The sequence below is a fragment of the Mustela nigripes genome, chromosome 13 (genome assembly GCF_022355385.1).
Source record: "Mustela nigripes isolate SB6536 chromosome 13, MUSNIG.SB6536, whole genome shotgun sequence".
NCBI lineage: Eukaryota > Metazoa > Chordata > Mammalia > Carnivora > Mustelidae > Mustela > Mustela nigripes.
Genome location: NC_081569.1, coordinates 26561675 through 26586536, shown reverse-complemented (window position 1 = coordinate 26586536; position 24862 = coordinate 26561675). Strand labels below are relative to the sequence as shown.

At 41.3% G+C, this 24862-nt stretch overlaps 1 protein-coding gene across 1 annotated transcript in view; it reads left to right on the top strand.

Moving 5' to 3' along the window:
* CYFIP1 (cytoplasmic FMR1 interacting protein 1) overlaps nt 1–24862 on the top strand; it is a 120897-nt gene that overhangs the window by 61371 nt on the left and 34664 nt on the right. The window contains exons 12-22 of the mRNA XM_059371743.1: nt 1348–1470; nt 2264–2389; nt 10328–10494; nt 12061–12208; nt 13456–13609; nt 14630–14786; nt 15988–16084; nt 17685–17761; nt 17869–17977; nt 19157–19276; nt 21392–21591. Coding sequence (XP_059227726.1) covers nt 1348–1470; nt 2264–2389; nt 10328–10494; nt 12061–12208; nt 13456–13609; nt 14630–14786; nt 15988–16084; nt 17685–17761; nt 17869–17977; nt 19157–19276; nt 21392–21591 — 1478 coding nt within the window. The remainder of the gene's footprint in view (nt 1–1347; nt 1471–2263; nt 2390–10327; nt 10495–12060; nt 12209–13455; nt 13610–14629; nt 14787–15987; nt 16085–17684; nt 17762–17868; nt 17978–19156; nt 19277–21391; nt 21592–24862) is intronic.

The following is a 24862-nucleotide window of genomic DNA, read 5'->3' as shown; positions in this document are numbered from 1 at the left end:
TACAGTATTATGATGACAATATAATTACTAAAAGTTGTTTTTAAATTTGTTTGTAAGTTAATTTTGCTCTTAGATTTGCTCCCTCTAGGGATGGAGAACAAATCATTGGTTCCTTTCTCTCTTTCTTTCTTTTCTTCCTTCCTTCTTTTAAATCATTGTTTTTCAAAGTCCCTTGAAGTGGTTTGTTTTGTGTTGGTCTCAACCTGCTGATAGTGATGCCTGAAGGACTTATCTATCTTTGGCAGCCCCCATAGACATTTCCCTAAGCAGAGCCAATATTGTGGCTGGACAGGTCCCTGTGGTTCTTATTGTGCTTGCAAGATGTACCTCAGCAACAACCATTAGGGCATTTTGAAAAAAATAAGGATCATTACTTAAAAATTCTGGAAGCCACATGGCATGCCTAGAGCCACAAAGTGAAGTGGTGCTAGAGAAGGCATGTTGATCTGGGACTCCGCCCTTACTGGGGCTCAGGGTGGGGTACGTAGGATTTCATGGGCTTATTCTTCATTGGCACATTTCAAACATAAGAGCAAGAATTAGGGCACTAAAGTGGGTCATTCAAGTGATAGTTTTCTAGGTCAACCAGAGCTTTCTAAGAGGGGAGCTTCATAGATGGGGCTGCCTGGCTCTTTATCTGTTTGTATAGCTGGCACTCTGTTTATTCTAGATGGATGTCCTTGAATTGGATGCCTCAGCAATCAAAAGCTTAATGCCAGGCACTTACTGTAATCAAAAAAGCTGGTTGTTAGGTACCTGTACTACATTGTTCTTCAGCACAGTCATGAACCCAATTCAGTACACACTTTCATTCATGCTTTCATTTTGCTTCTGAGTTTTAGGGATTGCTTGTGTCCCATAATTTAATTTTATATCATAATTATATTAAATATTTATGTGGTTCCAAACTCAGATGTACAATAGGAGGTATATTCAAAGAAATCTGCTTTCCTCTCTACCCTACACCTTCCTGCCCTTTAGGTAACAATTCTTAAATATAAGTTTTGCATTTTTTGATATAAGCAAATGCACATGATGTGGCATGTTTTCCTTTATTAGCTAAGTAGAAGAGTAACTATGCACATGGTTCTCTTAACACCATGTCCTAGAGATCCCTCCAGCACAGTCTGCAGAGACATTCTCAGAGAACTACAGAATGTCCATTGTCAAGGCTCTGCTGTTACCAGTCTTTTGCTGTGGTAAAGACTCCTATGCCCCTGTCATTTCATAATTTTGCAGATGCACCTTTCCGGCAGATTCCTAGTGGATTTGCTAGGTTATGGGGTAAATGCCTAACTGGTTTTTCTAGATATAAGGTGACTTCTCTATGCTCCTCTGGTGCTCTAGGTTGTCACAGGGTCGGGCCGCCAGGAGACTCAGAAGACAGACACTGAGTACCGGAAGCTGTTTGACCTGGCACTTCAGGGCCTGCAGCTGCTGTCCCAGTGGAGTGCTCATGTGATGGAAGTGGTAGGCACTCTGTACTTTTTTTTCTTTGGAAATACGGAGATCTGGAAGAAACCTACCCTGGTTGATTAGAAGTGCTTTTCCCAAAATCATCCAAGAAATTGACTGGTATTTTTTTCTGCATTAACTTCGGTTTGGATCAAGAACAAATTGACTTTTTTTAATCTTTGATCCCAAGAACAAAAAATTCTGTATCACTATAAATGTTTCTTAGGTGGCTCAAAGTACATTTCATTTATGTGTGTTACAAATAAAGGGCCTCATCTTTTAAACCATATAGATAGAATTTGTACCATTATGATGATTTTTCTCAGTTTTAAAAAATATTTTTTCTATAGAGTTCCAGCCATTGGTTTCTTTTGTTTAGCTTTAGTAAAGTAGTTTCTTGGAGATTTGGATACCTCTAAGTCATAGAAGATTTTTCCTTTTGTTGTTTATTTTGACCAGATAAAAATTACTAAGCTGGATGAGTATGTGATCATAGGAAAGGATGATTTTTTTTTTTTTTAGTCTTTAGATATGCAACACAAAATATCCAGGACATTTTATCCTACGTATTTCTTAAGGCTGAAGTCATGGTGCCAGACTGTGTTGTGGTTTTATGGAGATGGACTTACTGTGTGAATGTATGTGTGTGTCGTGTATATGTGAGCATGCATGTATGTGTGTGATATTCAGATGCAGCTAATATTAGAAGGCTGAGCTTTGGTCACTTTGGTGATAGTCATGTCGGTATGACCAGAATGTAAGCATTTTGCATTCAGTGTGCCTGTCTCCCCCTTTTTGACCATAACAGTATTCATGGAAACTTGTGCACCCAACGGACAAGTACTCCAACAAGGACTGTCCCGACAATGCTGAGGAGTATGAGCGTGCCACCCGCTACAACTACACCAGTGAGGAAAAGTTTGCCCTGGTAGAGGTATGGTTGGCTTTCTTTTCCTCCTTTTGCTCTCACCTCAGACTATCTTCCCGTTCAAAGCAAAGGCAAAAACTTCAGTGCACAGTTTCATGTTGTCGTTTCTGTGTAAGGCAGCCCTCTGCATCTTTCTTAGTTGCCAGCAGAACAGTGAAATAGAATGTAGGTTCCTGGTCTCTGCACTGATGACTCCTCTGGGTAGATCAGGGCTGCACTCACAAGTGTCCGGGAGTGGGGCATATCTTCTTGATTGGGAGAGAAGAGGAACAAGATGTAACCCTGGTACCCTGAGAGAGAGGAGCCCCCATATTTCCAGCTATTACCACCAAGCTCTTTGCTCTCACATATGTTGGCTCTGGCTCCCTCAGCTCTGTACTGTCTTCATGAGCCTTTTTTATGAATAGATAATTTCCATGCCATTGAGTTTCTTTTCTTTTATAGTTGGACTTTTTTTGTCTTGTTTAAGAAAACTTTGCATACCCTTAAGTTATAAGATGTTCTTCTCTATCACCTTCTGAATGTTTTATTTTTCTGGCTTTCACATTTAGATCTGAAGTGCACCTGAAGTTAGTTTTTCTTTTTTCTTTTTTTTTTTTTTTTTTAAGTTTATTTATTTATTTAAATAATCTCTACACCCAATGTGGGGCTTGAACTCACAACCCCAAGATCGAGAGTCATGCCCTCTTCTAACCAAGCCATCCAAGTGTCCCCCAAAGTTAGTTTTTAAAACACTCTGCCTCCACCGCTCTCTCTCACCTTTGTTGTCAATTAAGTAACCATTCATGTATGGATGTGTTTTTCTCACTGTTCTAATCTGTTGGTCAGTTGGTCTATCCTTGTTCTCATGCCCCTCTGTCTTAATTACTATAGCTGATTCTGTGTCTGGTAAAGTAAGCTTTTCTGTCTTTAAGAGTTCCTTGGTTATTCTTGCTGTTTGTATTTTCATATACATTTTAGAATGATTTTTTCATATCTCAAGTGAAATCTGTTGAAATTTTTAATGGGGATATGAATAAATATATAGGTCATGTTAGGGAGAATTGATAAATATAGAATATTAAGCCTTTTATGAACATGGTATATCCCTCCATTTATTTAGATTCTCTTTAATTTCTCTTTTGTAATCTGTAAAACTCTTAAAAATCTTTTGTTAGCTTTATTTCTAGGCATTTGGGTATTAGATGATAATGTTTTAAGTTTTTTCTAAATGTTTGTCATTGGTATTTAGAATGAAAATTATTTTTTGTATTTTTTCTTTTTTTTGTATTTTTTTTTTCAGTTATCTACCAACCTGTCTAAAGTATTTGTTAATTGTAACAAATTATCCATTGGATTTTCTACCAGTATAATCATCACCTGAAAATGATGGCAGTTTTATTTGTCCCAACTTTCCATTTTTATGTTTTTAATCACAAGGGGTCAGACCCCTATTTGTTAAATAGGAGGCACCAGCCATCCTTGTCTTGTTCTTCATCTCAAAGGGAAGGCTTTCAACCTTTCATCTAATGTGTTCGCTATAGGGTTTTTTTTTTTTTTTTTTTTTTTTAATTTGAGAGAGAGAGCACAAGCAGGGGGAGGGTCAGAGGAGGAAGAGGGAAAAGCAGACAACCCTCTAAGCAGGGAGAGCCTGATGAAGGGCTTGATCCCAGAACGCCAGGATCATGATTTGAGCCCAAGGCAGATGCGCCACCGACTGAACCACCCAGACGCACCTTGCCGTAGGTTTCTTATAGCCACTTCTCATCAGATAAAGAAACTTGCCTCCCATTCCTTGTTTGCTAAGAGATTTTGAGTTGATATTAATTCTATTAAACACTTTGTAAAGTACTTCTGTGACTTTTCTCTTTTATTCCATTAATGTGGTGAATTTACACTGATTGTAGGTTTTCTTTTTCCCCCCATTTTTTTTTTTTTTTTAAATCAGGTTTGTTGTTGAGGTCTCCTTGCATTCCTGGTCTAAACTCAACTCAATCATGACAGATTATCCTCTTTATATATTGTTGGATATAGTTTGCTAGTATTTTGCTTAGGACTTTTATATCAAACTTGATGAGTGAGAGTGTCTTTTACTGTCACTTTTTTAAATAAACCTTTTATTTTAAAACATTTTTAGATTTACAGAAAAATTGCAAAGATGGTACAGTGAGTTCCTATATATCCCACAGCCGTTTTTCTTTATTGTTAACAATTCACATTAGTGTCATAATTAATAAACCAGTATTGTACATTATTATTAACCAAAGTCCATACTTTATTTGTATTTCCTCAGTCTTTCCATAATGTCTTCGTTCTGATCTAAGATCCCACATTACATTAAGTCATCATATCTCCTTAGGCTCATCTGGGTTGTGAGTTTTTCAGACTTCCTTTGTTTTGGATGACCTTGACAGTTTTTGGGAGCACTGGTCAGGTATTTTGTCAAATGTTTCTCAGTTGGTATTTTTGTGACTTTTTCTCATAATTAGATTGGAGTTACAGGTTTGAGGAAGTTGGACCACGGAGGTGTGAAGCATCATTTTCATCACATCACATCAAGAGTACATACTGTTAACAAACTCATCACCGTTGGTATCGACCTTGCTTGTCTGGCCAAGGATGTATTGTCAGGTTTCTCTGTTAGGAAGTTCCCTTACATCTTCCTCTCTCCTTTCCCCTTTTCATAGTGTACTTTAGAGAAGGAAATTACTGCACACAGCCCACACCTGTGTAGAGTAACATTACTTTTTTTTTTTTACTTCTATTTGCTATTTATTTATTCATTTATTTATTTTTGTTTAAGTATAATTAACATACACTGTCATTAGTTATAACTTTACATTCTAGTTTTCTGGTTGCTGGCTTCATAAAACAATTCATAGGGGGCTCCCTTTTTGTATTGTCTGAAGGGGTTTGTATAAGGTTCATGTTACTTCTTTCAGTGTTTGCTAGTATTTACTAGTAAAGTTTTCCCTTTATGAGATGGTTTTTGAAACATTCAGTTTCTTTACCATGTACATTTTCTCTTTCTATTTGTATCAGCTTTGTTAAGTTGTATTTTCAGGCATGGTAAGTTAAATTCTCAGGGAATTTTCCGAGAATCTTAAAATTTTCTAACATTTGTCATAAAGTTTTTCAAAATAAGTTCTCATCTTATTTTGGTAACAGGTTTTTTTTTCTACACAGTATGCAATTAACCTGCTGAAGTATAAAAATTCAGTGCCTTTTTAAAATACATATTCACAGAGTTGTACAGTCACAGTCAAATTTAGGACATTTTTGTTATGTCACAAAGAAACTTCACACCCTTCACCCCCAGTTCTCTCCCTTCAGCCCTAGGCAGCTGCTAGTCTGCTTTGTGACTGTAGATTTGCTTATTCTGAACACCTCATATAAATGAAATTCTATAGTACGTGGCTAATTGTGATTGGCTTCTTTCACTGAACATCATGTTTTTAGGGTTTACACATGTATCAGTATTTTATTCTTTCTATTGATGGATCCCATTCCATTTTATTTACTTTTTATTTACCTTTTAGCTGATTTTTTAGTTTGGTTGTTTCTACTTATTTATTTGTTTGTTTGTTTTTGGCATAACAGTATTTATTATTTTTTCACCACATCCAGTGCTCCATGCAGTCCATGCCCTCTAGAATAGCCACCACCTGGTACCCCAACCTCCCACCCACCCACCAATTCAGACCCCTCAGATTGTTTTTTAGAGTCCATAGTCTCTCATGGTTCACCTCCCCTTCCAATTTCCCCCAACTCCCTTCTCCTCTCTAACTCCCCATGACCTCCAGGCTCCACAAATAAGCATGTTATGCTCCACAAATAAGTGAAACCATATGATAATTGACTCTCTCTGCTTGACTGATTTCACTCAGCATAATCTCTTCCAGTCCCGTCCATGTTGCTACAAAAGTTGCATATTCATCCTTTCTGATGGAGGCATAATACTCCATAGTGTATATGGACCCCATCTTCCTTATCCATTCATCCGTTGAAGGGCATCTGGGTTCTTTCCACAGTTTGGCAACCGTGGCCATTGCTGCTATAAACATTGGGGTACAGATGGCCCTTCTTTTCACGACATCTGTATCTTTGGGGTAAATACCCAGGAGTGCAATTGCAGGGTCATAGGGAAGTTCTATTTTTAATTTCTTGAGGAATCTCCACACTGTTCTCCAAAGAGGCTGCACCAACTTGCATTCCCACCAACAGTGTAAGAGGGATCCCCTTTCTCCACATCCCCTCCAACACTGTTTCTACTTTTCTATTAAGACTAATGCTTCTGGGACGCCTGGGTGGCTCAGTTGGTTAAGCAGCTGCCTTTGGCTCAGGTCATGATCCCAGCGTCCTGGGATTGAGTCCCACATCGGGTTCCTTGCTCGGCAGGAAGCCTGTTTCTTGTTAGGGTCCATAATCAAAGGAGTGAGACTGATACAAAGTGAAGGTCAAGCTTTATTTCGCGCCAAGCATCGAGAATCAAACTGACCAGTCAGGGCCGTCTCTTGCAAAGAGGCCACCCCTCCCAGCCTCACAGACTAACTTTTATAGAGGTAGTTTAGCCGGGCTATACACAGGCGGCTAATGAGATTGCAATACACAGAGAACACTGCACAGTCATGCTAAGTCTGCCACACTGAAAAAAAACTGCTAGGTAACACACGGGTGCCCAATTGAACTTAGTTTACCCTAGTAGATATATGCGTGCCCCACTGATTGGATGTCTTCACCTGGCCTGGCCTGACCCGACCTTGTATCTAGGCTTTGCAAGTAAGTTCCTCTGGGAGGGGCGGGGTCAATCTAAGTTCACTACATAAACACAAAATGACTCCTTCTGGCCAACCAGGCCCTTACACTTCTGCCTCTGCCTCTGCCTGCCACTCTGTCTGCCTGTGCTTGCTCTCTTCCTCTCTCTCTCTGACAAATAAATAAATAAAATCTTAAAAAAAAAAAAAGACCAATGCTTCTATTAACTTTTATATACTAGTTTTTATGAATGCATGTTTTTATTTCTTTTCAAGATACATCCAGTAGTAGAAGTGCTGGGTCATATGGTAACTCTATTTATTTAACATTTTGAAAAACTACCAGATGTGTTTTCCCAAGTGGCAGCACTATTTTATATTCCTGCCAATAGTGTATGAGGCTTCTACTTGCTCTGAATCTTTAGCAACACTTGTTATTGTCTGTCTGATTGATTCTAGCCATCCTATCACATGTGAAATGTATCTCATTATGATTTTATTCATATTTTCCTAAAAACTATGATGATGAGTGTATTTTCATATGCTTATTGGCAATTTATATATCTTCTTTGGAGAAATGTTTATTCAGATCTTTTGTCCATTTTAAATTATTTATTTATTTATTTATTTTTAAAGATTTTATTTATTTATCTGACAGAGATCACAAGTAGGCATAGAGGCAGGCAGAGAGAGAGAGGAGGAAGCAGGCTCCCTGCCGAGCAGAGAGCCCGATGCGGGACTCGATTCCAGGACCCCGAGATCAGGACCCGAGCCGAAGGCAGCGGCTCAACCCACTGAGCCACCCAGGCACCCTTTTGTCCATTTTTTAATTGGATTATTTATCTTATTAAGTTCTCTATGTATTCTAGATAAGAGTTTGTTTCTTTTCAGACATATGATTTATATTCTTCCATTCTTTGGTTGTCTTTTTACTTTATTAATGGGGTCCTTTGAAGCATAAAGTCTTTAATTTTTATTATGTTCAGTTTACCTGTTTTTTTCTTTTGCTGCTTGTGCTTTTGATATCATATCTAAGAAGCCATTTCCCAACCCAGGTAATGCAGATTTACTCTTATGTTTTCTTCTAAGAATTTTACAGTTTTGCCTCTTCAGTTTAAATGTGTGATTCATTCTGAGTTAATTTTTTAGTATGGTGTGAGGTAGGGGCTATGTTAGAGATTCCCAAAACTGCTCTCGGGCTTGATTTGCTAGAGGGACTCATAGGACTGAGTAGCTGTTTTACTCGAGGTTATAATTTATTACAGTGAAAGGAGACAGATTTGAATCAGCAAAAGGTACATGGGCGAAGTCCAGGAGAAACCAGGTGCAAACTTCTGGGAATCCCGTACTAGGGCAGTTATGCAGGATGTGCTTAATTTTTCCAGCAGAGAGGGGTGGCAACTCGTGGAAAGTGTTGCCATCTAGGGAAGCTTACCCAAGATCTTAGTGTCCAGGTTTTTTATTGGGGGTCAGTACTGTTGGCATGCAACACAACTTCGTGATTGATTTGGACTACTCAGACTCCAGACTCCCAGTGCAAATATAGCTGTTCACCATAAATTACATTATTGTCATAAACACTGGTACTGCAATGGTCCAGAGCCTTGGGTGTACACAGACACTTTATTTAGGCAGGATAGTCCCAGGGCTGAGAGCTCAATCCCTTGGAGCTGGCCAAGGGCCAGTCCTGAAAACAGGTCTTTCCTGGGTATATGGAGGGTTTCATCATCCCAGGCCTCAGCAGTTAACCCGGTCCTGCACAGGAGACCAACTTCATTGTTTGCATGTCGATACTGTTTGTTGAAAAAATAATATTTCTCTGTTGAATTGTTTTCACACAGTTGTTGAAAATCAGTTGACTGTAAATGTCTGTTTCTATTCCATTGATCTGTATGTTTATCCTCTGCTGATAGAGTCACATAATCTCTTACTATCTGTAAACTCTGTGACAATGCCCCCCTTTTTATTCTTAATGCTCATAGTTTGTGCCTTTGCCTGTGTTTTTCTTGATTAGTCCCTTGGGAAATTTGTCAATTCTATTATTTACTTATTTTTTTTAAATAGCTTTATCTTTGTTGATCAACTTTTTTTTTTTTTTAAGATTATTTATTTATTTATTTATTTGACAGACAGAAAGAGAGACAGCAAGAGAGGCAACACAAACGGGGAGTGGGAGAGGGAGAAGCAGACTTCCCACTGAGCAGGGAGCCCGATGTGGGGTTCGATCCCAGGACCCGGGGATGGTGACCTGAGCCACCCAGATGCCCTTGTTGATCACCTTCTATGATATGCTTGTTTTCTGTTTCGTTAATTTTTACTTGTCAGTATTTATTTCCCTCTAATTTGGGGAAGGTGTATTTTCCTGTTCTTTTTACAGGTTTATGATGACTATTAGATTATTATTGTCAGACTTTTTGTTTCCTAATGTATGCCTCTAGAGTTCAAAATTTACTTTTTTAGCATACCTTTTCCTACATCCCATAAATTTGAATATATAGTATTTTTTTCAAGTTGATTTGAATTTGAATTCAGTTCTGTTTGAATTTGATTTGGGGTATTTGCTTTTTTTTTTTTTTTCCTTTCATAAAAATGCCTCTTTTTTTCCTTATTAGAGAACCACCTAACAAATCCCTAAAGCAAATGAATGGAACACATGAGGACATTATAGTGTCTGTGATGCTATCACAGAGATGAAGTTTAAGCATTTTAGTATATATGTTCTTCCAGGCCTTTATGTGCCTATTAATTCAGCATACTGTTACTGTTTAATAGATGGGATTTGGGCTATCAACTCTAAAAAACTTCTTTCTTTTCCAGCTAATAACATACATGCTTTCATGAATCTTTTTAATTCTTTTTCCTTTAAAGTCCTTCACAGGGATATATCCTTATGCATTTGGGAGTATTCTGAGTGAGTTACTAAACGCTCCTGTTAGCTCCATGCCAAGCTAAGCAGATCCATCACTGTCCTTAAGGCACTCATGGTCTAATGGTGTCAGACCCAGGCATATGGACAGCTGCTGATATAGAGCTAAGCTCACAGCTCTTGGGAAGAGTTACTGGCAGCAGCTTCTGAGCAGAAACCTGGGAAGCCAGACAGAGGTGCTGTGTTTGAGGGAGAGGCAGCTTCCAGGTGCAACTTGGCATCCCCTGAGAAGGAGCCATTTCCTGTCACCATCCACCACACTGACAGTTACGTCTCCCTCTGCAGGTGATTGCCATGATCAAAGGTCTGCAGGTGCTGATGGGCAGGATGGAGAGTGTTTTCAACCATGCCATCCGGCACACCGTCTATGCTGCACTGCAGGACTTTTCCCAGGTTACCCTTCGGGAACCACTCAGACAGGCCATCAAGAAGAAGAAGAACGTCATCCAGAGGTCAGCCTCAGTGTAATACCTCCCTGTGAGCTCAGAGTCTGAAGCTGTAGAATCAGTTTAAGATTAAACAACTATATAGTTAGATATGCTCAGTGCATTTATCTTCAACCTCCTCCAGAAGATGCCCTTCCGGTGATTTTTCTCTAAATGTGATGTGATAGGTCCAACTATTCACCTGAGCAACATGTAATAAATCGACTACAGAATGTCTGAGCAGTAGGGATGCAGGGTCAAGGGTGTGTTTATCTTGGGGCAGGAGAGTGTCTCAATATCTGTTTAGTGATTCTTATCACCGGGCTTGTGGGGACAGGAAGCCCAGTATCAGATTTCCCATCTCAAGTGTGTCATCTTCAGTATTTTTGCTTCTGTTCCTTTTGACCTATCCTACAAATTGGTCAGAGACTAACACAGATATTGCAGAGATCCTGTAGTGATCTTGAGCTAGTTTACTCTTAATACATAGCCTTTTATGAAATAGTCAATCAGAGAAAGACAGTTATCATTTGATCTCACTGATTTGAGGAATTTGAGAAACAAGACAGAGGATCATAGTGGAAGGGAGGGGAAAATGAAACAAGATGAAACCAGAGAGGGAGATGAACCCTAAGAGACTCTTAATCTCAGGAAACAAACTGAGGGTTGCTGGAGGGAAGGAGAGCCTAAGAGATGGAGTGCGTGGGTGATGGACATTGGGGAGGGTATGTGTTGTGAATTGTATAAGACTGATGATTCATAAACCTGTACTCCTAAAACAAGTAATACATTATATGTTAATTAAAAAAAAATACAGCCTTTTCAAGTTGTCTTTCAGAGACATCTATGTAAAATGAAGCTTACTGGGGCTCACAAATATATTGATTTCATTTTGTTGCTTTATAATTGATGTTTGACACCTGGCTTGGTATGACTTTTTGCACTAATAAAATTTGATAGTTAGTCTTCCCATTTTGCTCATGTTTGCCATAATGGGAGGCTCACCACATGGGAAATGTGAAGTGTAGTCTAAGAGTAACTCAGGTTTTAGCCAGAGCTTTCCCCACGAGGTGATAGGATAGGCACATAGGTACATCTACCCCTGCTTGTGGTGGGGGTTGGGGGGCTCTCCATATGGTAGAGCCCTGGTGGGAATGGGAACGTGTTCCAAATGTGTCTGAGACATAGGCCCAGTTCGTACAGTTGTGTCGGTGACATGTTCCTGTTAGAAATCAGGGAATCAGCCAGGGGAAGTTGAGTTTCAGCTCCCTGGGTGGATATTTGTGGTTTGTCTCCTGCCACCTTTTGCATGACTCAGTGTTCAGGAAATAAAACATCACTTTCAGATTAATTGATGCGAACTGCAGCTAAGTCAGATCTTTTGGGGCTAGTAATACCCCCCAGAAAATGATCTATCCAAAGTTTTGCTTTGAATTGGTCCATTACCATGTCCTCCACCGCCCCCAGAGGAAATCACGTTTGAGAATTGGCTGTCCTGAGAGGTGTGTGTTAGGTGAGGCAATGCTGTGATTTTTAAAGTGGTAAGGGTGTCAGCACTCTGTACCTCACTGATGACTTGATGGGACTGTTTAGTGTCCTGCAGGCCATCAGGAAGACCGTGTGCGACTGGGAGACGGGGCATGAACCCTTCAACGACCCAGCCCTGCGAGGCGAGAAGGACCCCAAGAGCGGCTTTGACATCAAAGTACCCCGGCGCGCTGTAGGACCCTCCAGCACTCAGGTTCTCATCCTCCCTGCTCCCCTGTTCCATCTGTTCCCCTAAGTGGGCTAACCCTGAGCTGAGGGTTGGTAAGCAAGGTCGGGAGTAAAATGACATAACCACTCTCTGCTCAAGATGATCAAGTACTGCCTGTACCTTTTCTGCTCCTCTCTTCCCTGCCCATGTGAATCTGGAGCATTAGCCAAGATGTTCTTGTGATTCTCAGATTTAATCATTTGCACGCAGAATTTAATTTGACTGCATCAACTCCCATTTCCAAAATGTGGGTGAAAGTCCATGTGTCCATATTGACGCTGTGTTTCCTCGTGGGTGTTTAAATGTATGGTTATACTTTCTATGTTGGGACTAAAAATGATCGTTTCTGAAGATAAACTTTTAGAAATTTAAGATTGTAGCTTTTTTGTGTCCCTGGTCTTAAGCCACCGCTGCTGTTTTCTCTTCTGGCATGCTCAGCCCCCTGACCCCCAAAAGCAGCTTTCTTCTGACTCTCACACCTGATTTAAAACGTCCTTCTGCTTTTTTCTTCCCATTTTGGGGCTTAGTACTTCTTACTCATTGTTCTTCTGTTGGGGGCTTTTATAATCTCTTCTGCCAGCCTTTCAGAGAACTACCAGCAAAGCACATTGTTGGCTTTATATGAAACCTCTCAAATATCTGGGAGGAAGGCATTGGCCCAGTTAAGGAGGATGCTTGTCCTGGGTCTGTCCAATGTGCATGCAGCTTCCCCACCCTCTGTTCCCATGTGTGTCTCCCCATCCCATGATGTGTGTGTCCTGTGACTAATGGCTCTCTCCCACCTCTCCCCCCCCATCTGTCCGTGTCTAGCTCTACCTGGTGCGCACCATGGCGGAGTCCTTGAGCTCTGCTGAGCTGCTGAGGCAGCTCAAGTCTTTGGGCATGGAAAGACTCTTGCATGTGGTAAACGCGTTTCTGAGGCAGTCCTACACCTATCCGCCTCTTTTAACCTTTGGTGGTAAGACATCATTTGTTTTTCTTGTTGATGTTTATGGCACGGAGGTGAACTGCTCTGCTACAAATTCTTTCTCCCAAGCAGCACCAACTTGGGCACTTAGATGGGTGCCCAGACCCACTTTTAGGGGCTGGTATAGTGGTAGGCTTACCACCCCAGCCTGGCTCTGGTCAGGGCATAGCGGAGTAGTCTTCCTCTTGTGGTTTATCTAAATTTGGTGTAACTAATGTACCATGTATATTTTCTCCCCCTACAAATGTTTCCTTGGATAATGCAGCTTTACATGGTGAGAACCATGCTAGAGTCCCTCATTGCAGACAAAAGTGGTTCCAAGAAAACCTTGAGAAGTAGCCTTGAGGGGCCCACCATATTGGACATAGAAAAATTTCATCGAGAGTCATTCTTCTACACTCACTTGATAAATTTCAGTGGTAAGAGATACTGCTGACCAGCATCTGGCCCAGCATGTTCTAACACTGCTAACACCGTCTAGAATGCTTCTGCTGACCTTCCCCTGCTGTGGTCCCCTCACACACCCAGACGGTGACCTGTGTTGTAACCTTCATGATATTCCCTCCCCTGTCGCTTTAAATGCACAGCCAGCCAGGGGTCCCCTCCATGTGGCGTAGCCCTTAGAAGAATGAGGGCCACGGGCCTGTGGCTGGCTCTGTGACTTGAATGTGGTCTTTGTAACCCATATGAGGTCAGAAGCACAGGTGAATGTAATCTGTCACCTGGCTTGAGAACAAAATAGTGATAAATATCAGAAACAGTCCCCATGAGTAGTGACATGTGGAAGGTGGCAGTCACATTGAGCAGGACACTGGGTGGATACCCTTTGTCATTGTGGAGTCCATGTTTCCTCTGGTGCTGCATGCCGCAGCTCGCTCAGAGCAGGAAGCCTCTATCTTGGCTGTGAGTGCTGCAAGTTTGGAGTAAAGACCAAAGCTTTTGTTGTTCACTTGTCAAATGATGGACACATTTTTTTTTCATTTGTTTCTATTTTACATTAGATAAACTTGTACTGAATATGCGTGTAATACTATATCTTTATCCTAAGTGAAATAAAATAATGTGGTCTTTATTACTCCTTTTAAGAAGGACATTTTCCTCCCCTCCCAGTCCCTCAGAGAAGCTCACAGGGTTGACAAGTTCCCATTGATGGTGGTGTTGTCCATGCCAGACCAGCAGGGGCCAGATGCTGACTCTGCTCTTTTTTTGACCGAGAATGTGCACAGTCTAGGGTGGCTTTGCTTGCAGCTACATCATGGTTGTCTCATCTCTAGTGTGAGACACTGTGTCACCCCTCCCTTATCACATCTACTCCCGCATGGCTCAGGGCTGAGATTGAAGGAGCCGGACCTTGCACATGCCCCTCCCTGTCCTAGATCATCCTGCCGACTTCCTTCTACTTGCAGAAGATTAACATGGTATCATTTGAATCCTTCAAGAAACACTCCAGCAGTGCTGTGACCTTTCACAGTTGTGGTTCCGAGAGTTCTTTCTGGAACTGACAATGGGCAGGAGGATCCAGTTTCCCATCGAGATGTCCATGCCCTGGATCCTGACAGACCACATCCTGGAGACCAAGGAGGCGTCAATGATGGAGTGAGTATCCTCTGGGCATGTCTTAGTTCTTTGTGATGACCAGGGTCCTTCGTGGCATTTGGGAGCTGGGAGATGGAGGAGGGGGCTGAGCTGTTTTCAGCACTTCATTTAAAGTTGTCATACTTGGGGTAAGACTTCAGCGATTAATACAGGTAACGGGCTTCTTGCTTTAGACTAAAATCAAGAACTCAGGCAGCAAGAATCAGTAAGTCCCACCATGTTAGGTGAGATCCTGTCAGCAAGAGTTGAGGTGGCCTGGCCTGTCATGTGGCATAGCCTCTGAGACAGATGAATTTGGGAGAGAAAGTATTAATTGAAAGCGTTCTTTTGAGGTCAGGGCTCAAGGCCAGGGTACGGGGTTGGAGACTTTCAAAATAGAAGGTCCACAAAGATAAAGTAATAGGAAAGGGAGATGTCTTATGGACAGACTGGGAACTGACCCAGCAGGTTCTTCAGCATACAGAGCAAATGTATAGCACCTCGTCTTTTCCCAGGCACGTCAGTTCTTATGTGGCCAGGAGGATGGCCTTTTATTTTCTCTGGAGTGGCCGTAACATCCATTCAGCAGTACCAGAGACGGGAGGAGGAGCATGGAGATCTAACACAAAGGCCTTGGCATGCCTCTGTGTTGTGTTTTTGGAGTTTAGCTTGGCCCCACTCCTTACACAGCCTTCCTGCTGTGAAGTGGTCTTGTACCCTCAGAAGGACCTTACTGCTGGAGACTACTGGCTGCTGCCTTTTGTCCAGATACGGGGCTAGGTAGGGGAAAGGGGCTTTTGGCCATGCTGGACATGATGGTGGTCAGCTCTGGACCCAGGATCTTCATATGTTTTTCTTATTAAGTTTGACACTTTATTCTTAGAAATAAGCAAATAACTTGTTTTTGTGATTATAAAAAATACTGTATTCTGTGGTGAAAGTTTTTGAAACATACTTAAGTGAGAAGATGCCATTACAGGAGGCCCTTGTGAACCCTCCAGGGGTCTGGGCATGGCCTCAGTAAATGCATCCCATTTGTGGGATCATCTGCCGTGGTCCATTAGGGTCCTTGATAGGAACCCCATTTGGTGTCCGAAGTAAGAGATTGTTTCTCCTCATATGAGAGGTCAACAACGAATGTTAAATTTCATCTGGAGTGTGGGATGTGAGAGCTGAGGGGCCCTATGTGGAAGGCTGGGCTGACCATTTGCCCCCTCTGCAGGTACGTCCTCTACTCCTTGGACCTGTACAATGACAGCGCACACTATGCCCTCACCAGGTTCAACAAGCAGTTTCTCTACGACGAAATTGAGGCAGAGGTGAAGGCGCAGGCACTTTCAACAAACTTTAATTTCCCTTTTCTCTGAGTATTAAAGGAAGCAAATTTTCTTTATAATACAAGGAGATTTAAACAATAGAATGAACTTCTGAAAAAACATTTTGGAGTAAATCCTTCTATCTGTATTTTTCTCTCTGCATCTATGCATGTGTTATTGGGGTCTTACAACATAATACTTGACTACATGTCATAAGCACCTCCGTATCCTCACCTGTCTTCTTTTATGAACACAGTTTAAGCCAACCCCTATTTTATTTCTTTCATTTTAGCTTTTTATTTTTGTGTATTGTAAGTAATGCTTTGAAGAACTTTCTTGCACCTAATTTTTTAGCTGTGTTCAATTATTTTTTGAGGACGAATTCCTACAAGTGGAATTATTTTGCAGCTAAGGAGATAAATCTTATTTTGTACCTTAAGATTGAAGAGCATTTAACCTCAACAAATTGCATTGTGCATCTAGATGTCCTTCTCTGCCTCCTCACAGAGATATAGAAAGTGCTTCTTCAGGGAGATGTCATAGGCTCCTGGGCCATGTAGGGTGGGCATATAGCAGAGACCTGCAGGTCCTGGGGTTGGTTTCCCTTTGAGCATGTGGTATCCTTATCAGAGTTCTGCATAGAGAGGCTAACTCCATTTGCAAGGAAAATTCAGTTTTGGGGGTGGAGTCACAAGGCTGTATCCATCCTGTGTCTTCTTCCTGACCCAGTGCTCAGAACAGTCAGCTGTGTTCCAGGGGAGGCCACATGCAGTTCCTGGGATACACAGTCTGGTGGCAGGAGCAGAACCCAAATCCAGTGCACATTAGCCAGTGGGAACACATGATGAAGGGAGACTTTTTCATATTCCTTTGCCTTTAAGAGTCAGGGAGCATTTTTCTCCATTAGTAAGAGATGTTCTGATACAGTTTTCAGTGGCTACACGTAGTGGTCACTCCTGGCCACACTGTGATATATTTAATCTGTTGTTTTGGACAATGAGGTTGTTTCCTGTTTTTCTTTTCTAATAAAGGAGCCTTTGTTAATTGCCTTAACAAAAATTTTGCTTTTAACTTTATATTCCCAAAACTTATGCATTTTTTAACTGGAAATTTGCTCATCTCTACCTCTGGAACCACCAGTCTGTTCTCTATGCATTCATTTCTTTGTTTGTTTGTTTGTTTTTAAGATTCCACATATAATTGAGATTATACAGTATTTGTCTTTGTCTGATTTAGTTCAATGAATGTAATGTCCTCAGGGTCCATCCATACAGTTGCAAATGGCAGGATTTCCTTTTTTATGACTGAAGAGCATTCCTGTGTGTGTGTCTGTGGGTGGGGGGAGATGAAGAGAGAGACAATTCTGTATGTGTTCATCCATCAGTGGACACTTAGGCTGTTTCCATGTCTTGACTATTGTAAATGATGCTGTAAACATGGGGGTGCATATATCTTTTCAAGTTAGTATTTTCAGTCTTTCTGGTTAAATACCTAGAAATGGAATTTGCTGGATCAAAAGGTTTGTTTTTTGGGTTTTTTTTTTAAGTTGTCTTGTTTGATCTTTAGGAAGTAAAACTCTAATATATGCTTTATTTTTCTTCAGGTGAATCTGTGCTTTGACCAATTTGTTTATAAGCTGGCAGACCAGATATTTGCATATTATAAGGTTATGGCAGGAAGGTGAGTATATGGTTTATGATTTGGACATGAAATCTAGGATAACTTGCTCTGACATTTCCATTAAAATTCACAGAATATGAGAAATGTCTTCTCTTCTTCCATACTAGTTTGCTTCTTGATAAACGTTTACGATCAGAATGCAAGAATCAGGGGGCAACAATCCATCTCCCACCATCTAACCGCTATGAGACCCTACTTAAGCAGAGGCATGTGCAGGTGAGTCACCTTTCTGGGTCATGGTTGGGGGTGGAGCTGGCATTGGAATGGTGAGGTTTTCTTAGAGCTGACTGAGTTTTACTAGATGTCAGTATGTTCTGTGACTGCAGCTACATACATCCTTATAAAGTATGGAGATTTTAAAGACAGTTTCTTTTGGATACCCTGAAACCCAAGGGAAGGCTTGCAGCACTCCACACCCTGCTCTGCTCTGGCTCCCAGGGTGAAGGCATGGCCCCAGAGGGCTTGGGTCCTCTCCAAGAGCCCAAAAGTTAGAACTTTTTAAAAAAGAATGAAGGTGAGAAACAGTTGTCAGCTGCGTGTTGAAGAAGAGCTTTTTCTTGGCCAGCACAAAGAATAAAAAATACAGTTCTTATTTTTTGTTTCCTTACAAATGTGTGTGTGTGTGTATATATGTGTCATAAATTGGGAAAGTACACAAAACTGTAGGGAAAATTCCATTTAATTCTGCAGATAATCACCATTCACATTTTGATACATTTGCACCAGGATTTTGTCCATATTTTTGTTACTGAAATGATATTGAGGCACAGATACTTTGGTAGGACTCTGAAATAGGAATAATTTTCTCCTACTCATTGTACCACTGTGGAGTTTCCGCCAGCTCAAGCTGCTGCATGCTGGCAGATGGTCCTGAACAGCAGCATGAGGTGTCCTCACTGCAAACCCAAGGTCTCCAGGGTATTTGGTGAAACTTAGGGTTTCTGTCCATGACATAAGTGTAAGTTCAATGCAAAGGATGATAATACAAAAGTGCTTTATGGTTTTGACGTGCAGAATTTCAGCACCAGGAAGGTAGGCTATTTGATCATGACATCTGCATAAGTCATTTGATCTAAAATGTTTACATTTTGAATGTTGTTTGTTTGCTCTTTCTCTTAGAATTGGATTCTGAGAGAATATATACGTTTTTTGTTTCTTGGGTTTTTAAAAAAAATTTTATTTATTTATTTGAGAGAGGGAGCAGGAGCAAGGAGAGGGACAGAGGAGCAAACTCCCTGTGAGCAGGGAGCCCAACATGGGACTCAGTCTCAGAACTCTGGGACTGTGACCTGAGCCAAAGGCAGACACTTAACCAGTTGAGCCACCCAGGTGCCTTTGTTTGTTTTTATTGTTAGCTTTTTTTTTTTTTTTTTTTTTCCTCTTTCCATCTTCCAGCTCCTAGGAAGATCCATTGACCTTAATCGCCTGATTACTCAGCGTGTCTCAGCAGCCATGTATAAGTCTCTGGAACTGGCTATTGGACGATTTGAAAGTGAAGACTTGACATCAATAGTTGTAAGTGCTCTTCCTTTTGTCCGGTTCAGCAGATTTGTAGAAAACTAGTTACAAAGATTGGAGCTAATTTTAATTTTGTCCTTAGTTTTTGCATAAGACTCAAAAGGTATGCACTGATCAAGCGTGACCTATCCAATCACTTTTTTAGTGTCTGCTCTTAGTAGTCACAATTCTAAATTGACTTCAAAGAACAAGTAATCCGAACCCTGAGTAAGTTACATGTAACTATGGCAAGAGAATGAAGAAAAATTTTTAAAATCAAAACGAAGTGAACACAGAAAAAGTACTTGAAAAAAATGATACAGAAGATATAATAATAATATATAATATATATAATATGTTCTATATTGTACAAAATAAATAATATAATAGTAATGAAGATCTAACATACATACAGGGAACATACATATTATAAAGAAAAACCAAAGCAACAGGATGGAATAAATATTAAAAATTGTATTTCAAGAAAACATTGATAGGATTTAAGACTTGTGCTATTATCAACAATAGCCAAACTATGGAGAGAGCTCAAATGTCCATTGACTGATGAATGTGGATACAGAAGATGTGGTCTGTATACACAATGGAATATTACTCAGCCATCAAAGAAATAGGAAATCATGTCATTAACAGCGATGTGGATGGAGCTAGAGTATATTATGCTAAGTGAAGTAACTCAGAGAAAGACAAATGCCATATGATCTCAGTCCTATGTGGAATTTAAAGCAGAAAACAGATGAACATATGGGAAAGGGGGAAAGAAAAAAGGAGAGAGGGAAACAAACCATAAGAGCCTCAATGATAGAGAACAAACTGAGGGTTAATGGAGGGAGGTGGGTGGGGTTGGGCTAGATAGGTGTTGGGTATTAAAGAGGACCCTTGTTAGCATGAGCACTGGGGGTTGAATGTAGGTGATGAATCACTGAATTCTACTCCAGAAGCCAATATTGCACTGTATGTTAACTACCTAAAATTTGAATGAAAAAAATGTATATATTAACAAAATTAAGACATGCTATAAAATACCTATGAAAAGCTTATGGCATGTGCCTGGGAAAACCGACTCAAAGTGGCCAACACTAAGGAATATTGCAGTAAAAGTATTAGACTTTAAAGGAAAAGAAAAAATCCTCTAGATAATCTGAGCAGAGTGATCAGAGAAAGAAAATTTGTCCTCAGGGCTTTGTCCTTAGCAATTCCTGCTGAAAGCCAAGGAAAGGAAGTATGAATTAAGGATTTCATGCAAAGCCAAATAGATTTCCCAGGAATGAAGCCTGCAGGCAAATGGTAGTGAAGATGCAAGAACTCAGGGAAGATTGTTCATTTCTAGAGATGCAGTTCTGGGTAGACCAAGAGAGGCTTCAGTAAGCAGTGGGCACGACAAACTCAGGTTCGAGCATCTCCAACATAGGATGAGCTGTGCTCCTCATATTCTTCCACAGAATTAAAATATTATTGACATGGATATCTTACATTCTTTATCTTCATACTTGATTTTTAAAATCTGGTGTGTAACTCACATGCACAGTGTATCTCCATTTGGACCAGCCACATTCTCATTGCCATCTGTGGCCCATGGCTGCTGGAATGTATAGTACAGACCTAGGCATGCTTATGAGCAAACTCGGAAAGCTTGGAAGGCCATCTGTGAATGTGCTTGCTGACTCTGCTACACAGCTGTGCTTTTGAGTAATTCCAGGCACATTAGGCTGACTCAGGCTAATGCCTGAGGACTCAGTGCTGCAGCAAGGGTGGGGGTGGACACATCCCAATGGTCTGTACCCTGTGGGTGGTTGGAGGCTGGTGGGGGTGCAATGCAGAAGTGACGTCAGTGGAGAAAGAATGATGACTCCGGGTGTGACCACAGTAAAAAGGTATGTTTCAGAGGCAGTGGAGAGGACATAATGAATTTAGGTGTAAGAAGCAAGCTCCTGCAGGCTACTAGACCCCTACTGTGTGTATTCTTCGCCTCGCTCACCAGTCTCACCTCCGTGTGTCCCACTGTCTTCTGCCCATTCTGCTCTGCCCCCAGCCATGACACTGCCCATGCGAGGAATCAAGGCCACTGTGCTGGGCCCATTTCTGTCCTCACACCCTGTCTTTGTGGTCCTGTAGGAGTTGGATGGCCTTTTGGAAATCAACCGCATGACCCACAAGCTGCTAAGCAAGTACCTGACACTGGACAGCTTTGACGCCATGTTCCGGGAGGCCAACCACAATGTGTCCGCGCCCTATGGGAGAATCACCCTCCATGTCTTCTGGGAGCTCAACTATGACTTCCTGCCCAACTACTGCTACAATGGCTCCACCAACCGGTGAGCATACCACCTCATGGATGTTTTTGCTAAAGGGTTCCTAAATGGGATGATCTCAGAGCCTCTACATTACTCACTAGGTTGCTGTCCCCTCCACTGTTCCCTATCATTTCTCATGTCCATGTATTCAGGCTCTTCCAGTCTCCTCTTTTTACAAGTGTAGTCCTAGGCATGTCTTACAGCTTTCCATGTGGAGACTGTACAGCAGGCTGGAGTTCCCATCTGGGGCACTTGCTTGTAAATCAGGGCTTGATCTCAAGGTGCATGTGGACAGCAGTTACCGGTTCTGTACCTGATGTTGGGAAGTAGTCACTGACTCTATTTTTCATCCATTCTGGAATGTTGGGGTATATAAAGATCTATCAGTTAGCCACTCTCTCACCAACCTATGCTTTGCTACTATGTTGAACAACACAGTGGCCAGTGAGGTGAGTGGCATGGTTGACAGCAGCAGTTTCATGTGATTCAGCCTCATGATAACGGTCCAAATCCTGGAACAGCCCTGTCTTGGCCTCTGTGCACTGGGTAGTTGTCTATTTGAGGTTTGTTCCATGTGCCCTTAGCTTCTGCTTCCTGTGAGCACATGCTAGGGATGTATGTGTATGTGTGTGTGTGCCTGTGTGTGTTATGACCGCTTCTTAAAAATCATTGTCATTTCTGTGTCCTATTAGCTATCCCCATCATTTTTTTTAAAAAGATTTTATTTATTTGTTTACAGACAGAGATCACAAGTAGGAAGAGAGGCAGGCAGAGAGAGAGGGGGAAGCAGGCTTCCCGCTGAGCAGAGAGCCTGATATGGGGCCCAATCCCAGGACCCTGAGATTATGACCGGAGCTGAAGGCAGAGGCTTTAACCCACGGAGCCACCCAGGCGCCCCCTATCCCCATCATTTTGAAGCACTTCTTGTACCTCAAGAAGTTCCATGTTTATCTTGTACTTCTCAGGCCCTATCGTTGCAACTTGTCACTTCCACAGAATTCCTTCTAGTGGAGAATATTTTAGAACTAGGCTTAATATTAAAAAGTAAGCCTGGGTATGATCATTGTTAGTGGGATATCATTGTTTCTAGACCCTTTTGATGTTCAGAGCTAGGAAGTTCCTGACTATGTACCATATTAGGGTTCTCTGACAAATTATCATAAACCATGGGGCTTCAAACAACAAAAATTTCTTTTCTCATAGTACTGGAGGCTAAATGTCCAAAATCAGTGTGTCAGCATGGCTGTGCTGCTTCCTCCGAGACTCTGGGTAGAATCTTCTCTTGCCTCTTCCCAGCTTCAGGTGGTGGCCAGCAATTCTTGGCCTTCGTTAGTGTGTAGCTGTATCATTCCAGTCTCTGCCTCTTTAGACATGTGGTGTTTTTCCCTGTGTGTGTCTCTCCTCTTAGAAGGACCTGAGTCATATTGACTCATTAAGGGCCTGCTATACCTCAGTATGACCTCATCTTAACTAATTACATCTGCAATGTCCCTGTTTCTGAATAAGATCACATTCTGAGGTACTGGTAGTTAAGACTCCAAATGATCTTTCTGGGGATACAAACCCATGAAGCATGTGTATGCAGGGCTTCTCTGTAGCTGTCTACATATTTTATCTGTGAATCCACACTGATATCTTCAGTTCCAGTTCAGCCCTGGGGGGTCTTATTCTTGTTTTCTCCCTCCCTTTCCATTTTTGTAACTCCCTTTTACACTGGGAGTCCTGCTTCATTATTCTTGGTATATTAACTCGCTTGCTCAGTTCTAGAAAATGCAGAAAATAGTTTCAAAATTACTGATCCTTCCTACCATGAAACACAAGCCTACTAACTGGAATTCAATATTTGTTTCCAGTGTTTTTGTCTATACATTGAGAACATATATGTGCATATATATATATATATATAAAACTTGTTTGGAATAATGGAGTAACAGTGTTTGGATTTACTCTTTTGTCTTAAACAAGTGAAAAATTAGACAAAATTTATGAAACCACTGTTCTCAGACTTTGCGTTTCCTTGAGGGAAAGGAAACAAAGGCGGTGAACCCTTTGATTTCCCTGCTTCCTGCGTGGAAGCACTTTCTGGGCCTCATTGTGAAGGGGGATATCCCAAATACAGCTTGGAAGTCTTGTTTGGTGGAGGAGGCAGATTCAAAACTGAGGAAGCTGGAGCAGCTGGGATTTGCATGGCAGATCTGCAGTATGGGAGAGGAGAGAGCTACATGGTGAAATAGCTCCTGAGACCAAGTTACAGGCCCTTTAGTCTTTGCTTGAATCTTAAACTGTGTGTGCATTGGGTGGAACTCCACAAGAATAGTCAAAGAGCAACTTTTTGGGAGCTGTGAGCCAAATAATTCCCAGAGCTGACATAGAGTTAGGAGCCATTTGATGCCCTTCCAGCAAGAATGGGGAAACCTCCCTGAGTACCTGCACTTTCGACAGAATTGCCAGAGGCCCTGCCTTAGTACTATTCGTCAGGTGCTGACTACTGTGCCACCCTAATTATGAAAGGTTCCAGCTGACTTGAAATCAGTTAACAGCCTGCCCAAAATAACTCAGCACTTTAAAGGATAACAACAAAATCCAGACACCTGTTGCTACGGGCCGCTGGCCTCCCCTCAGATGTTCATGTTCATTTCATGCACTGGTGATACTTTGCCAGTTAGGTCCCTCTTTATTTATTGAAGTGTAATATGTGTCAATTAGATTCTTTGAATTTAATAATTAGCAAATCCATATATTTTTCTTAACGCTGCTTCTTATAAAAGTTTTATATTTTAGGGGCACCAGGGTGGCTCAGTCAGCTAAGTATCTATCTGCCTTCCACTCAGGTCGTGATCCTGGGGTTCTGGGATCAAGCCCCACATCGGGCTTCTTGCTTCATGGGGAGCCTGCTTCTTCTGCCCCTCCTCCCTGCTTTTGCTCTCTCTGTCAAATGAATAAGTAAAATCTTTAAAAAAAAAAGTTTCATATGTTTAAATGAACCCTTGTGATTTGAAAGTCAGCCAAATTTGACAGGTTTGCTTTAGAATCCAAGCATTTGATTTTCAGTGTCTCCTAATCCTTTATTAAGCCACAGTCTCATGGTTTTGTGAGTGTGGTATAAGTACTTAGGTTGCTCATTCTTCCTGTTAACTCAAAACTTCCTGTTTTGAGTTTTAAATCCTCAAAACTAGTGATTTGAGTAACTGGACATGACTGACTGTATCTGCCTTCCCACTCCTATTCATGAGGTCACTGGTGTGGCCAGATGCCAACAAGACCTGAGTACTTGGTCATTATCACTTGTTAA